Source organism: Salvia splendens, chromosome 11 (assembly GCF_004379255.2).
Source record: "Salvia splendens isolate huo1 chromosome 11, SspV2, whole genome shotgun sequence".
Taxonomy (NCBI): domain Eukaryota; kingdom Viridiplantae; phylum Streptophyta; class Magnoliopsida; order Lamiales; family Lamiaceae; genus Salvia; species Salvia splendens.
Genome location: NC_056042.1, coordinates 20,897,679 through 20,914,949, shown reverse-complemented (window position 1 = coordinate 20,914,949; position 17,271 = coordinate 20,897,679). Strand labels below are relative to the sequence as shown.

Sequence of the window (17,271 nt, the reverse complement as noted above, 5' to 3'; positions counted from 1 at the left end):
GACATAAAATACAATTTTTTAATGAAAATTTTCGCCCACTCTAATTATTAAGAGGGGGACAATTTTGTCATTGAATTTCTCCTCCGTGAGATCTTCAGCTCCTCCTCCGTAGAAAGTTCTGTCTTCTTTATTCGAGTCCGAGTGTTTCGATAAGATCAGCCCACCCTGATGTAGGAATACAGTTCGGGACACCAATCAGAAGATCTGTGGTCTAGTATTGAAGATCATCGTAGAGAAGGCGCAAGCAATCGACGATTCTTTGGAGAATCAACGAGGTAAATTGACTAACTCCGTAGAATTCATGTTTAGGATTTATATTCTATGAGCATGAATTATTTGCGTTCTAGCATGCAATTCTGTGTTAACATGTGAATAGAATAATTCCATAATCGGTCAAATAGATCCTACGTCTGATTTATTTATTTGTACAAGTCTTCCGCTGTGCAAGGGGCTCCAAAACCCCAACATAATCGTTATGCGTCACTGGGTGAATGTCGTCACGCACTGTTGAGTCCAGAAACTTCGCCCGGTCGGGCGATTTTATTTTTCTAAAACGCCCGGTCGGGCGATTTTATGTAAATTTGTATCGAGTCCAGCCACTTCGCCCGGTTTGGTCGTATGTTGAAATTTGAACATTTTTGATGGGTTGAAACATGTTTCGGGCATATGTTGGTATTTGTTTATCAAAATCATAATACTTGTTGTAATAACAATCATAATAACTCTCATAATAAAAAGCATAATGACTGTCGACAACATCTCACAAATGTTGAAACATACACATAGTAGCTATCACATCTCACAAATATTGAAACATACACATAGTAGCTATCACATCTCACAAATATTTACCACGACTTTACTGAACGGCACCGGCTGAGCAATTTCTTCGGTCATGCCCCTCTATCCCGCAATTTCTGCAACGGCGGGGAGCTCTCGGTTCATCTTCCTCCTGGACATCCATTTGATTAAGTATCCTCCTTCTTCTAACTCGGCCACGCGTTCTAGGAATCAACTGCTGAGGGGTGATGCACAACTTCCATGAAGGTGCAACCCAATACTCTTCGTGTCTTGGTGCATCAAATGAAACTTGAGTATAGTACTGTGATCTCCATGTACCTAGGTAGTCTTTCTCATCAATGAGGTCAATCATAACATGACCTCGGTCTCTAGCAACCGCACAAGCATGCGAACAAGGGATTCTCCACATCTGCCACTTACCACAACTGCAACTCGATTCCAAATACCTCACTAATTGAACATTGTTGCCCTTTGACACTCCTTGTACGATTCTTCCTGGAGTTCGGACATGGTACTTCCCTGTATCTCGGTCAATGACAGTGATGTAATGTTTTCGCCCCTTTGAGTCATTCTTAGCAAGTTTGTCCCTCACCCATGGGGTTAATTCACCTTCGGTGTGTTCGATTGTTGTCTTCTTCTCCACCCACCATTTTACCGTCCTCCAAAATGTCAAATCAACCAACGCTCTAATCGGCAACTCTCTCACACCCCTCAAGACGTTATTGTAGTACTCCGACATGTTTGTTGTGGCCACCCCCCACCTAAGTCCACCATCGTAGCACAATGACCAACATTCTTTTGTAATCCTATTCAGCATTCGAACCGCACCACTGTTGACATCATGTAGTGCTCGACGTCTTCTGGCAAATTTACGTTCCTGAGAACTGACCCCCAACTTCCATATAATGGCCTTCACATTGGGGCCCTTGTGCTTCTTCAACACATTTGCCCTCACATGAAGCAAACAAAATTTGTGGTGTATCTGCGGGGTCCTTGTCATGATTTCAGACTCAATTGCATTCAAGAGTCCTTTATGCCTATCTGATATAATGCACACCTCCCTCTGGTATTTCACCACATGAGTTCTGACATGATCCAAAAACCACGACCAACTGTCATTGGTTTCTTCATCCACCACAACATATGCAATAGGCAAGCATGTCTTGTTAGCATCAAAACCACAAGCAACAAGCAACTTACCTTTAAATCTTCCTCGGAGGTGAGTCCCGTCCACTATTAACACCGGTGCGGCCTTCTGGAACGCATGTATTGCAGGCCCAAATGCCCAGAAAACATAATTGAACACCATTGTACGCCTCCGACTCAACAGCTCGTTATGCTTCCACTCAACAATTGTGCCCGTATTCTGTGACTAGAGTTCAAACATGTAGCTTGGCAACTGCCTAAATGATTCCTCCCATCCACCGTACACAAACTCTATAGCCTTTCTCTTTGCATACCATGCCTTTTTATAACTGATTAACACACCAAATCTGTCTTGCACATCAGCTATTATTGAGAAGACCTTGAAATCGGCACATTGTCGCACATGATGTCGAATCAACAGAGCTATCATTGGGGATGAAAAGTTAGCATGATCTCTATTAGCCCGATGGCCTACACAAGTATGTCGATCCTTCCACTTCCTAACTTCCCACATATCGTCATGCGACCTTTGTGTAACTGAAACCTCCCACTTACATTCCCTCGCCTTTTCAGCGTCGGTGGTGCTGATGATGTCTGCCCCTGTTACTGTCGTTCCTGCTGGTAATTTGCATACAGCATGCCACCTTCTTAATTTGCTCTCGACAACCTTAAACTGTTTTTCATTCCACAAACTCCACATAGTTATAGCAGTCTTCACGTGTAGCTTGGAATCAAATTTTGTTCCCAACACAATCCGATGCGGCTCATTCTCATTCCAATACAAAAGGCTGTGTTCATTACCACCCACATCATCCGATACTCCAGAAGGACGACTTGGTAATTCACGAAAGAATCTAAACCCACTAGGATTGTATTCCGGAAGTGGTTGTTCACCTTGCATAATAGGTTTACATGGTACTATCTCATCATCAGAACTAGCACCGACATCATCAGCACTATCACCATCACTGACATCGGGGTCTGGCTCTGTCTCAGATAGTGACCTTGGATCATCAAGATCATCTGCAATATCTACCTCATCATTCAATCCAACACCAACATCTGCAACATCTACAACATCTACAACATCTACAACATCTCTCTGCTCATTCATATTACGATCAAAGCTCATTTGATCCACCCTCGCAGATGATCCAACACCACAGTCAAAACTCATTTGTTCAAACCTCGCAGATGCTCCAATACCATAATCAACAACTGGTGGGATTTCTGCACTCCTCACCGGTGAATACTCAACAAATAATTCAATACACCCACTTGAATTTTGAGCATTGTTGAACATAAACATTACACTTTCATCATTGCAAATCACAGAACATGTATAACTCATACCGGAAGCATAGACTATACATTGTCTCCATAATAATTCAATTGTGTGTTGGTTCATATCTATTCCCATCGCATCAAAGATCATTGCTACCAACCCAAAATAGGAAACACCTGAATTTAATATGATGGAGCTCCTCGCACGAGGTGGTTCATAACCAATACCCATATGTGGTAGTTGAACTACTCTACCACCCCAATACAAACTCACAAATACTTGCATGATTTCTGCATAAAAAACATTTAAAACAACGCCAATTAGGGACATTTTTCCTACAAGCCCTAATTTGTATAAATTGGGTAAAACTAACAAATGAAAGCACAATAAATATGAATAATGATGAATGTAGCTAAATTGATTAACAAATTACCGGATCTTATGGAGAAATCGCCGGAAATCGCCTGAAAATGCCGGAAATCGCCGGGAGAGGAAATGAAAGTGTGTGAAAGTGCGTTCTGTGAGCTGCGTTTGCCTTTAGGGGGTTAAAAGCCGCCTTAACGACGCATAACCATTATGCGTCGTTCTTTAATGACGCATAACCCTTATGCGTCGTTAAGCGACGCATAATCCTTGTGCGTCATTAAAGAACGACGCATAAGGGTTGTGCGTTTCATTAAGAACGACGCACAACTATTATGCGTCACTCCCTCAATTAGAATGAATCTATTCTCCTTCATTAAATTGGAATTCCATTACTTTTTAAGCACAAAAGAAGAAAGACTTCTCTAAAAGTTGAACATTCCTGTTACTCAAACCTACAATTTGTATAGTCTATACATTTACTCCCTATGTTTACGGTAGTTGAATAGTACTCCCTCCGTGCCAAGAGTGATGACTCATTTTTAGATGACATAGATTTTATGTACTTTTATTTTATTTATTAAATGAAGAAAGTAAAATAAGAGAAAGTGAATAAAATACAAATAAATATGTTTTCATTTTAGTAATGAGTCATTTTGATTATAACAAACCAAAAAAGAAAGTGAGTCATCTACAGTGGAACGGACAGTACTATTTCATTCATTTCATAGAAATAGGTTTCTTGAATTTTTCTAGTGTTTTAGTTATGGGGATTTTCAGAAAGAATCTGATTTGTGGTTTTTCTGTTACCGTTTTAGATCCTTGTATTTTATTTGGTTTTGATGGTTTTACCTCCCTAGGGGACTTATTCCCCCTAAAGTTACTTCCCACCCCCATCGGCCTGCTACCTCGGCTAGCTAGCATGTATCCATCGGGTATGCCCGATGCACTGATTTATGAAAAAAGCTACTTAGAAATGACATAAATATTAATGCGTAATTGATAAAATAAGAGAGAAAAAGAAAAAAATAGTTTAAATAATTTAGTAGATGATGTGAGCCTATAAATGATTAAGTAATAGAGAAAAAGACAGTTTCTATAAATAGATATTAACTATTTCTATTGGATGGATGAAAAAGGAAATTCGTCCTATTTTTATGGGACATGGGAAGTACTCCCTCTGTCCCGGCTAAGATGACACATTTCTTGGCCGACACGAGATTTTAGAAGTTAATAGTTAAAGTGTTTAATTGGAGAGAGAAAAGATGGGTGTAAGTATTAAAATAGAGAGAAAAAGAAAGATGAATATTTTAATATGAATGAGAAAAAGTGGTTGGGTGTATTAATTTGAGAGAGAAAGTTTCCAAAAAATGAAATGTGTCATCTTAGTTGGGACAAACTGAAAAGGAAAACGTGTCATTTTAAGCGGGACAGAGGGAGTATTTGTTTTTGAGCTATCTTAATATAGTTGAGTTATTTTCTTATCTATTGATAAAAAAATTTATGTTCTTTTTTACTTTATTATTTTTTTTTCCACTCTATTTTCTCTTTAATATTCTACTCCCCCAATCCTCCAATACGTGTTTCACTTTAACCCAATACGAGTTTTAAGAAACGTTAAGAAATGTCCATTCACATTTTTTCACATTTCTTAAAATTCTCGCGCATTTAAATAGGAACAACATTTTACGAACGGGTGAAATATAATTTTATACTCCTTCCATCCCACTTATGAACACACTTTCTTTTTTAATTCATCACAAATAAGATGACACATTTCTACTTTTGAAAACTTTCTCTCTCCAATTAATACATTCAACCATTTTTTCTCTCCCCAATTAAATATTCAATTCTCTTTCTCGCCCCGTATAGTACTTACACTCACATTTTATATCTCTAATAAAATACTCCCTCCGTCCCATAAGAATATGCACTCTTTTCTTTTTAGTCCGTCTCACAAGAATATGCACTTTCTAATTGTGGAAAGTCTCTTCTCTCTAATGAATCGAGACTCATTCTCCACTAACAATACTTTAATTATTTTTTCTCTCTACCTCTCTTTTCTTTACAAATTTTACATTAAAACTCATGCCGTCCCCAAATTGCATATTCTTTGGAGATGGAGGGAGAACTACATTAACATCCCAAATAAAACGACACACCGATTAAGAAATGCGTTATTTAGCGGGACTAAAATAGTAAAAATTACCGTATTCAATTGAATCTGGATGCATTAAATATCGAGAAATCTGGTAGGGGGTCCCACTGCAATTCAAATCTAAGTTTCCAACTTTCTGAAAAGAGCAACCCAAGCAGGTCCCTTATTTAATTTGGTAATTACAAACATGCAACTGAATGCACCTATAAAAGCTGCCAACACCTCAACAATCAGTGCATCCTAAACCTCATCCCACCCTTCGCGCCGCCGACCATAAGCCAAACCATGACCGGCAGCCCCTTCCGCCCCCAACTCCTCTGCCGCCTCAAATCCGGAGCCCGAACCTCCACCACCGCCGTCCTTTCAGAGAATCTCCTCGCCGACACCTTACCCCACGCCGCCGCCGCCGTCACCTCTGCCCCCAACAACCATGGCGTCAACTTCACCGACACGAAGGAGCTCTTCTCGTCCGTATCCTCCGCCAAGATGCTCCGCTCTCTGATCATGCTCTGCCTAGCCTCGTCTGCGCCGGTGGCCGACATCGGCATATGGGTCATGAAATCAAAGCTCATGGACATCCCTCTGTGCAGGAAGGCGGTCTTCGGCGTCACCGAGCGGACCTTCTACCGCCAGTTCTGCGCCGGCGAAGACCTCGCGTCCGCCAGCGCCACGGCCCGGGAGCTCTGGGACACCGGACGCACCGCGATGCTCGATTACGGCCTGGAGCACGCCAACGACAACGAATCGTGCGACGTCAACATGGAGGAGTTCCTCCGCACCATCCGATCCACGAAATCCGGCGTCGAATCTCCCGTGAGTTAGTCCTCATATATTTTCACAACACCTAGATTATAATAACATTCCTAATTAGACGAAAGCGTTTCCTCATTTCAGATTAGTTTTGGGGTGGTGAAGATCACCGCCATCTGCCCTGTCCGCATACTGAAAAGAGTAAGCGACTTGCTGAGGTGGCAGCACAAGGATAAATCTCTGAATCTGCCGTGGAAGCTGAAATCGCTGCCTCTCCTCGCCGATTCCAGCCCGTTGTACCACACGGCGACGCGCCCCGCGGCGCTAACCGCCGCGGAAGAGCGCGATCTAGACGCCGCCTACGCGAGGATGGCTAAGATCTGCAGGAACAGCATCGACGCGAGCCTCCCCATCCTGATCGACGCGGAGGACACGGCGATCCAGCCTGCGATCGATTACTTGGCGTACGCGGCGGCGGTGGAGTTCAGCAGCGGCGAGGAAGAGCCTCTTATTTACAACACTATCCAGGGATACTTGAAAGACGCCAAGGACAGGATGGTGATGGCGAAGAAAGCCGCAGACGAAATGCGCGTGGGGCTCGGGATCAAGCTCGTGAGAGGCGCCTACATGAATTCCGAAAACCGCCTCGCCGAGTCTCTGGGTGTCGAATCCCCGATTCACGACAACATCCACAACACTCACAGATGCTACAACGAATGCGCCGATTTCATGCTGCACCAGATCGCCCGGGGCTCGGGCTCCGGCTCGCTCGTCCTCGCCACCCACAATATGGAGTCAGGTAGCTACGCGTGATTCTATATTTGATGCAAATTGAATTATGATAAATCATATTCACAATCGGGCTTCATTTCAGGTAAAATGGCTGCTGCGAAAGCGGTGGATTTGGGAATCGACAAGGACAGCAATCGCCTCCATTTCGCGCAGCTGTATGGAATGGCGGAAGCGCTTTCGTTCGGGCTCAGAAACTCGGGGTTCAGGGTTAGCAAATACTTGCCCTACGGGCCCGTGGATCAGATCATTCCGTATCTGCTCCGACGGGCAGAGGAAAACAGGGGACTCCTCTCTGCATCCTCCTTTGATAGATCGCTCATGAGGTAAATATCAACTATTGTTTTGTGTTTAATCAACCAAATTTCATTAATTATTTCACTAATGTATGTCCCAATTTTTTTAGGAATGAACTTATTCGGAGAGTAAAGTCTCCACCGGTTCACGGCAAAGCTATGCAGATGCCTACTTCCGAAGTGTAGAGATGATATGATTGTGGAAATTGCAACTGCAGAGAAAATGTAAATAGATTTTGGAGGAGACAATGATTTTTTTTCCGATTCGAAAAATATGTAAGAAGGGTTTGTCCCTCTCAAGTTCCATTAATAATCCAGCATTTCAGGACCAAAGTGCCCAACTTTTTTTTTATTTTTTTTTTCTTGTTTTTGAGTCATTGTCGATGAGTATGTAGAATTTGTTTTTGGCTCAATTCAGATGTTAAATTTGTGGCAAGAGTTTTATTATTTGTTTTTTTATTTTTATGCAAGTGCAAAGATGGTTAAAGTGAAATTTTGAAAAGGATAAATGATTTACGACACAAGGCATGATTCCTAGAATCATGAAAAATTGCCCGTATGGGCGTAGCGCAGTTGGCAACGGAGGGGCAGATCTTGCTACAATAGAATCTTGAGAAACATTAACTGGAATGTCAGCCTCACCTTCAGATTCTCTATTTTCCTATTTTGTTTTGATGCATCAACTGAGTTGGTGCGTGCCAGGATCTTAACTGGCATATCACGAGATTCCATATTATTAAATGATATCTCCATAATTTTATAGTACTACTAGTCTTCTCGTGATAAACGATGTGTGGATTTCAGTATCCCATATTTTTGGAAAATTCTTCGTTAAATCGAAGATCAATTCAAATCTCCAATTTAATCTAATACTAGATGATAGCCAATTAAATCGAAAATCTACTCAGGATCTAAATTACTTAAATGAATGAAAATTAATTTGAATATCAACTATACGATCGAAATAATTAATCTTTAGTTGCATTAAAGATAAATTAGAAATAAATAATTGAAGTTTAATTATAAGTAGATTAAGCATATTATTAAATTATAAAATATCATACTATAGTTATATAATATAACAAACTGTTAACAGAATTATAATTATTGATAATACAATTATCATTGATAATTAATCTATAGTAGTATCACAAATGTTGGATCATACTATACATGTAAAAATTGACACTGCATATTGTGTATACATAAAAAATCTAAATGTTCAATTATAATGTCGTAATAATATACTATAAACTTATACACTTGGACGGATGAATATAAAGTACTTACTTTATAAACTAAGGTAGAGGGTAGAGTTGTCTTAAGAGTTTTGATACTTTTAAGGTGACTTAATTATTAAGTGAACTCATTTAATTTTCAGCTAAAAGATAAATTATGGCCATTTAGCATCACTTTTCTAAAATCACACGCCCGTCTACTCACTATGGGGTTTACTTCTTTATTTCCAACTTGTTGATACTCTTCTCAAGAAATTTGTTAAATTATTTGGTGGAGATAGTCTTCGTGACCTTGGAGCCCGGAGGGTTGGACAATTTTTCTGATAGGGTTGGACGAACTTTTTTTTTCTGAATTGGACTAAATTTAAAGTAAAAATATACGGTTTGATTAGTTATTTTATACTTTTCTGTCTCATTCAAAATGTCCACCTTTTATTTTTAGTGTCTCATTTAAGATATCCACTTTCCCTATTTAGAAATTAATTTCTTTCTCATCTCTTCTTATTAAAATATTCAATCATTTTTTTCACTTTACTTCATATTCAATTATTCCACAAAAAATATTACTCCATCTGTCCCATTAAAGATGACCCACTTTCCTTTTTAGTTTGTCCCAACCAAGATGACTCATTACTATAAATAGAAACATCTTTATCTCTACTGTATTCTCTCTTTCTTAATTTACTCTCTCCACTTAACACACAAAATATAACTGTATAAAATTCCGTGCCGCCGAAGGAATGGGTCATCTTTCTTGGGACGGAGGGAATATATCATTAAAAAAATATAGACATCTTGAATGAGATAGACAAAGTATAACCTACTTTATCTGAGTTTGGACATTAGTCAGCATATATGTCTCTGATACCTTGATTGAAATTTAAGACATAGTTTCTAAAACCAATTAATAATAGGTAAATGACTCAATAAACTTATATAATTGTCTCAGTTCTTTTTTAATATCATATAAAATACTGTTATAATTATTTTGTTTCAAACGTCAACACATATTCATGAAAATGGCTAAGCAAACTCTTGTATTGTCGACATTTCTATTTGGCGAGAATAGTTCAATAATTATAATAGGACCCAATTACCTAACTCTTATTGTTGTGGCTTTGTATTCCACATGAATGATAGAAATGCATGTTACATAATGAAGGAAAATGGAAGCTTTTGATGCTAATATTAACTCAAAATATGTTATTCCATACCAAATTTCACAAACATAAAATAAAGTCGGACATGACACATCAGCAACATAAATAAATGACTAGACATAAAATTCTTATCATTGAGGAAAGAAATCTGATTCTATACGTGGCGTGGTGTACATGTCAATTAAAATGTCATAATAGAGTTTTTACCGAAAATATGCCTAAAACACAAAAAGAAAACCGTATTGAACAATTTTAGTATATAGGGTTTGGTTGACAAGATTAAATCTCATGATTGAACGTGAATGCATTATATTGCTAACTATTTATGTGATGCCCCACTTTTCGAACCCTAATTTTCGAACCCTAAGACGATTACATTTACTTTCTTTTATTATCGAATTAATTGATGAATTGCTACGTGTTTGAATTGGTGACCTATTTTGATTTGACCGAGTCAATTTCATTGATTTTTTATGACGTGGCTTAAATTAATTGATGGGGAATAATATATTGCGGTGAATTATATTCCAAGGAGAGTGAGATTTTACTTAGGATTATAAATAATTACCTTGCTCTTTTTATTGTGGAAATTTCGACCAATACCAATTATTGGAGAGGAATTTTATATCATGGATTTAATTATTTGTTTTGGGATAATTATCCAAATTAAATCCTAAAGCCTAATTACCTTATTTCCTTCTTGATAAAAATCGGCCCCTACCATTTTCCTTAGGGAGATTTTGAAATCTCCTAATTTGTGGGAGAAGGAAATTATTCATTATTTATTTTGATCCCTTAATTATTTCTTTCCATGATTTAATTGGAATATCCTATCAAATCTTGCCTTATCTTATTTTATTAAAGATTTGAAATTATTCCTTATTGAGGGGGAATAATACACGCCTATTTCCTATATTTGTGAGAGGATTTTTATTTATTTTTCTGCTCCGTATTATTTTATTCTGCTCCGTGAAGATACCCAAATTAAATTAGAGGCTAATTAAATAGCCCTAAATTTCAAAAATCCTCCTTATTTCTCCCCCAAAACTCACGCCACTCTCCCCATCAAATCTCCCCAAATCCCTCTCAAATTAATTACCCAAATCTTTAAATTAATGGTGGTTTATTCTATTCCCTAAACTCTATAAATAAAAGACTCCTAACCCTAGCCACCACACTCACACGCCTCCTCCCTCTCCCTCACGCCATTCTCTTTTTTCATCCCCTCTCCCACTTCTTCTTCCACTCTACTCAAGATCCTTTCGAATTTCCAAGAGATTGTTGAAGAATCGAGACTTTTATTCATTCCTACCGATTGTTTCGTCCAAGAAAGGTAAAAATCAGACCCTATTCTTCATTCCTCTCCATCTAAACATTCTTTGACTCCCTCATGCATGTAGAGAGCGTAGGGGATTCAAATCCAAGGGTTAATCGGTGGGAATTTGCTTTTGTATGTGTGATTGCGTTTTGAATGACATTGTTTGATGATTTAATGAATCTATGGTGAATGATATGTGATGTTACGAAAGCATGAGTATAAGGACTTTTTTGAGCATGTTTGTGTGTTAAAACCATGAAAAGGTTGGTTTTGAATAAATAGGGATAAACCCTAATTCGAATCTTTTTAAAGGCCTGAAAAACTGTGAGTTCGGACAGTATGTTCCGACATGTATTTGACTGACCAAATGAACTCCGATTTGATCGATTCTTTATCTTGAGTGAACTTCTGGATGTCTTCTGCGTTGTTTGTGAATTTCAACTCTTTTGGTTAAAATATGAATTTTTGGTGAATTTTTAAATTTGACTGCGCAATTCTGCCATAAAATGCTTTCTCGACCAGTAGGTTACGTTGTTGATTAAACCGACCAAAAAGGGGTATTTTGACATGAAACATAAACTGAAAGTTATTTGATGAGTCTACTGTATCGTGGTAAAGTTTTAGCCCCAACGGAAGTCGGGTGAATTTATAAAGATTTTTATAAAATGGTTGCGCAGTGCTGCCAGATTTCTACCTTTACAAAAACAACTATATTATTATGTTATGAATGACATACATGAATTATATATGTGATGGAGTGAAGTGATATGCAAAGACGTATGCTATGATGTGAATTCCATATGTTGATGGGGAAAAAGGGAAAGTTAGGGACATGCATAAATTTTAAGTCCATGTTGGTGACTGATTGGGAATACCTTATCTAAAGGTGAAAATTCGTGCGCTAAGCGTGATATCAAAGGGAAAGCGATACTTGAAATCTAAACGGTCGAGGTGGGCTCTCTTTTAAATAAGGACTATGTCCTAATGTTTTATCGATGGAAATAACTATGATTATCATGCCTTGATTTGTTTTTACATGCCTATCTGATGTGGCTTTTGCCACTATTATATAAATCGAATTCGGGTCCTCGTAGGGCTACAAACCCTACTTGGATTAGTGTACACCTATGGTAGACTGTGTGCTAGCGTACGGGCTGGCCGGTCTAGTGACCTGGTTTGCGGCCGCATTCCTTGTCATGTATTGACAGATATGGTTGACGTCTATGGGAAAATGACTGCGCAGTCGCTATTTTGAACAATGGAAAATATTTTGGGTGCCTCGGGCCTTTCTAAAGTAAAACCCCGATGGTTACTTACGTATGGCATGATAACATATACTTTTATTTAAAATGCTTTCGGCATGAGCCACTGATTATTATTTCTATAGTACTCAGCCCTGCATATATTTTCCCTATGTGCAGGTTGAGCGGCGACGAGCGGTTGGTGGTGTTGAGCAGGAATTAATAATAAAATATGGTCGTTTTGAAACTCCGAGTGTCGTTGTGTCTTCACACATGACGTCACTCTTCTCTTGGATGCTTCCGCTGTGATGTTTTCTTTACATATACTTTTTATTAAATTATAAAACTGTTTTATTTGGGATATTTGCAAACTCGTTACTCTTTTTGAATAAATGTTAAACCCTTAGTCATTTACTTGTTGAACATAAATACTTTTGGTCGTTTTATTTATTAAACTTAAATTCTTGGTCAAACTCTTGTTGAAAACTCTAGTCTTCTATGTCTGTCATTTAAGTTCTTTTAATCACGATCGCCCGCATTTATTAACCCTAGAGGGCGGTCGTGACAGTTTGGTATCAGAGCCTCAGTTTCTTTCCGCTCTGGACCCAAGAGTCTTGTTTGAGTCAAAATCTATGCATGTGTAATTTGGTTAAATGATAAACATCGGAAGCTCAACACCACAACTCGTCCCCGCCCAACCACGAAGAATGAGGTAACAAGTATGTTGATGGATTTTTATATGAACTTGTGAAATATTGGAAATATCGATGGGAATATTACTCTGCCATGAAAGTACTTCTATGGGGATTTGAGATTTTATGCAGCATGTTGAAAAACTTTTGCTTAAAATATGAATTGATGAAAAGGCATGGATATGAAATTGATATTTTCACTTATGCCGAGGTGAATGTTGTTATGAAGATGAACTCGTATGATTTACTCGAGTATGTGTTAACCCGATGGGTTGGATGAAATTATATGATGATGATTTATGCGATTACATTATACAACCATATCTATGATAGTAATCTTGAGCATGCTTCTGTACCTAGTTGTAAATTGTGCGATGAATGCAAGACTTTGCGATAATAATGAACGTAGAGATGCGAAATGCTTAGTGCAAGGCGAGCGGCCTATGGGGAAGCCGACATACTACGACTCGACGAAATGCAAAAATGCGCGAACCAATAACCTTGGAATATTCAAAACTTTGACATGAGGCGATCACATGCTTAAACCTTTCGATATATATAGCCATCTTCATAGACATCATGTTCTCAGCATCTCTTTTTGAATCTTAAACCCCATTGCTTCCTTCTATCCTTGGACTGATGCTGACTTTTCTTTGTTTTTCCTTTTAGATGGTCCATCAGTATTATGCCCCGATGCGAAATCGTTACTCCAGCATTAGAGACCATCCAGTTGAGCGCTATCGAGACTACGAGTGGGATGGGAAGCTTTTCCTTATGTCCTACGTCACCGAGTTTTATGATAAGTGGATGAACGCTTACGCGTATGGGGGAGCCACCCATCACGAGGGAATCCAAAAGCTCATCCACACTTTACCACCGCCTTGGGACGAGTGGACCGCTCAGGCATCCCGGTCTTTCATATGGTATAGGCCGCCCGAATACACCGCACGGGGTGATTTGGTTGGCCTTATAGAGGTGCTACTTCCGGCTATGACAGCTGCTTTTGACGGACCGCCACGTGCTCCACCTCCACATATCTATCCGCCGATACAAGCCCGCATGCGGAGGAATCGCGGCTACAGGTGGCCATATGTCTCCCGTATTCCTAAAAGAATGAGACTCGGGATGCGTGTTTCAGCCCCTCTAAGAATCGACAGAGAGGTCGATGGGATGCTCGGGATGACCCCTCCACCCGTGGGTGCCGAGGAGGAAGGTGAGGAGGAGGACCCAAATGAGGAAGGTGTTGGAGAAACCGAAGAGAAACAGGATGAGGGTGGACAGGATTAGACACAATGGTTCTAGAACTTTTTATTTCGATTTCCCACGTTTTTGATACTTTACCTTTTTGCTTGACTCTGGTTTTTCTCTTTCCACGTTGTTTTACCCTTTTGTTTTCGTGATGATGGAACTAAGACCTCTTGGAGGCAACGTTTGATAATTCTAAGGAAATTTTTGTCTTTTGCTATTCTATTGTGCAATAACTTGATTCCATTTCTTATTATTCAACCATGCAATTACCTTTTGCTATACTACATTGTAATCGTCCTTTTCCTAATTGCACAATTATCTTTGACACACTATCTTTGCTACTCGATTGTACAATTGTTTCTTGCCATAATTTGAAACCATCCTAACCATCTCAGTATACAACTGTCTTTTGTTGTCCTATTGCACAATCATATCCTACTATCGTTGTCTTTTACCATTCTCTTGAATACCTATGATTTCCACTCTATTGTACAAATTGTCTCCTATCCTTTACTATCTTGTTGAGCAATCACTCTTTTGCGACCTTGTGATGCAATTGCCTCTTGCTATACCGTTCCATGATTGCTCCCTTACTATCATTTGTGCAGTTGTATTTCGATACCTTGTCTTGCAAAAGCTCCTTGTTATTCTATGATGTAATTGTCCCTTGATTCCATTCCACCAAAACCACACAACTATTCCTGGGATTTCGAATAAATGCATAATAATAATTCTTGTGATAAATCAGAACGCCGCCAAGACGCAACGTAAGACGTGAGAACCCGGAAACTACCCCTCAGACTGTAGAAGGAAGTGTGACACAACCCATCCCTCCACCACCACCTTCTCTATCTCCGGTTGACCGTGAGATCGTAAAGTTGTTCTTAAGTCAGAAACCTCCCGTCTTTAATGGAATGGGGGAGCCAGCCACAACCGAATCTTGGATACGCTCATTAGAGCGTATTTTCGCAATCTTTGGGTGCAACGATAGAGAACGAATGACTTGTGTGACCTACCAGCTAACCGAGGCTGCCGACTTTTGGTGGGACACACGGATGAAGACAATGCCCCGAGAGCAAGCAGTGGGAATGACTTGGGAGGGTTTCAAGACAGAGATATACGATAAGTATGTACCCAAAAGCTATCGGAAGGCGAAGGCGTCTGAATTCTACAACCTGACCCAAGGGCACATGACTGTGACCGAGTATGATCGTGCGCTCAGCAGCATGACTCGATATGCACCTGATCAAGCCGATACCGACGAAAAGCTAGCCGAAAAGTTCCGTGGAGGACTAAGGCCTGAGATAAGAATTTCGTTGGCTAGTCGTGGGAAACTACCCTACGCGGAAGCTTTGGCCCTTGCACTAGACATTGAGGCAGCTATGCCCCAGGAGAGGGTGAAGGATAACACCGCTTCAGCACCACCTCCACCACACCACTCCCGAGAGAAGAGGAAGTGGGAGGGAAACAGAATCCCATATGACAACAAGAGGTACCAGCACACCTCGAACCAACCGCAGTATGGGAGAGGTCAAAACTCATCTAACCAGAGAGGCGACTTCCGACCCAAGCCACCCCAATGCAACGTGTGCTCCAAGTATCACTTTGGAGAGTGTAGAATCCAGAGCACCGCTAAGTGCTTTAACTGTGGGGGAAGCGACCACTTCTCTAGAGAGTATCCTAGTAAGAGGGTGGCAACGGAGTCGAGGCAGAACACTCAAGGACCCCGCATGCAGCCAAGGGCGCCGAAAATAGAACCAAGGGGAAATCGCGACCAACCTCTGCGACAGGAGCAGCCCTACCACCAAAGACTTCCCTCTCAGGCTAGAGCATATGCCTTGAGTCGGAAACAACTCAAGATCGAACAAGGGAATCAAGAAAACGGAAACCTGGCAGGTATGGGCAAAATCTTCGACACTCCTATCGTTGTGTTGTTTGATACGGGCGCATCGCATTCATTCATATCTGATTTGTGTGTGGATACTTTGAGCTTGCCTGTTAGCAAATCTGAACATAAGATGGTAGTGTCTTCACCAATGGGTGGGACAATAGAAATCTCACGAACATGCTCGAACGTAGAAATTGTTATGGGAGGCCTTAAGATAGTCGCTCATGATCTGCAAGTTATGGCGATCGGGGACATCGACGTAATTTTAGGAATGGATTGGTTAACCTCGAACTTTGCGACGATTCATTGTAAGGAGACACATATATCTCTACAAACCCCGGGAAAGGAACCCATCGTGTACCATGGAATCTCGATGAACCGGTGAATCTCTATCATCTCCGCGCTTCAAGCTAGTACGATGGTGAGGAAAGGACATCCTGCTTATCTCGTCTATCTACAAGGAGAGGAGAAAGGAGAAAGGAAAATGGAAGACGTAGCCGTCGTACGGGAATTTCCGGACGTTTTTCCCGAAGCATTGCCTGGACCACCGCCAGATCGACAATTGGAGTTCACAATCGACCTAGCACCAGGGTCGGCACCTGTGTCCAAGGCACCATACAGAATGGCGCCTAAAGAGTTAGAAGAACTCAAGATACAGCTCCAAGAGCTTATTGTCACGACCGCCCATACAAGGGGTACCACAAACGCGGCGATCGTGACCGACATGCATGGATTACAATTTAAAAAGAACAACTTAAATGATTTGAAGAAAGGAAAACAACTTAGTTTAAAGATTTTAAGGTTATATTTTTTTTTGAAAAGACCTAAGATAAAATACCTTTAAAAAGACCAAGGGAAAAATTAGACTTAAGAAATATAATAACTAAAAACTAAAGTA

The 17,271-nt window shown here is 40.0% G+C and overlaps 2 protein-coding genes across 2 annotated transcripts; both read left to right on the top strand.

Annotated features, from left to right (window-relative positions):
- The first annotated feature begins 5,954 nt into the window (after window positions 1–5,954).
- LOC121755417 (proline dehydrogenase 2, mitochondrial-like) lies at window positions 5,955–8,024 on the top strand. The gene is made up of 4 exons (XM_042150717.1): window positions 5,955–6,566; window positions 6,648–7,302; window positions 7,378–7,618; window positions 7,699–8,024. Exons 1-4 carry the CDS (start codon window positions 6,039–6,041, stop codon window positions 7,772–7,774), a joined length of 1,500 nt encoding a protein of 499 aa, XP_042006651.1. The 5' UTR covers window positions 5,955–6,038; the 3' UTR covers window positions 7,775–8,024.
- A 3,163-nt stretch (window positions 8,025–11,187) lies between these two features.
- LOC121754574 lies at window positions 11,188–14,524 on the top strand. The gene is made up of 2 exons (XM_042149912.1): window positions 11,188–11,319; window positions 13,907–14,524. The coding sequence occupies exon 2, from the start codon at window positions 13,907–13,909 to the stop codon at window positions 14,522–14,524; it is 618 nt and encodes a 205-aa protein (XP_042005846.1). The 5' UTR covers window positions 11,188–11,319.
- Window positions 14,525–17,271: the final 2,747 nt, after the last annotated feature.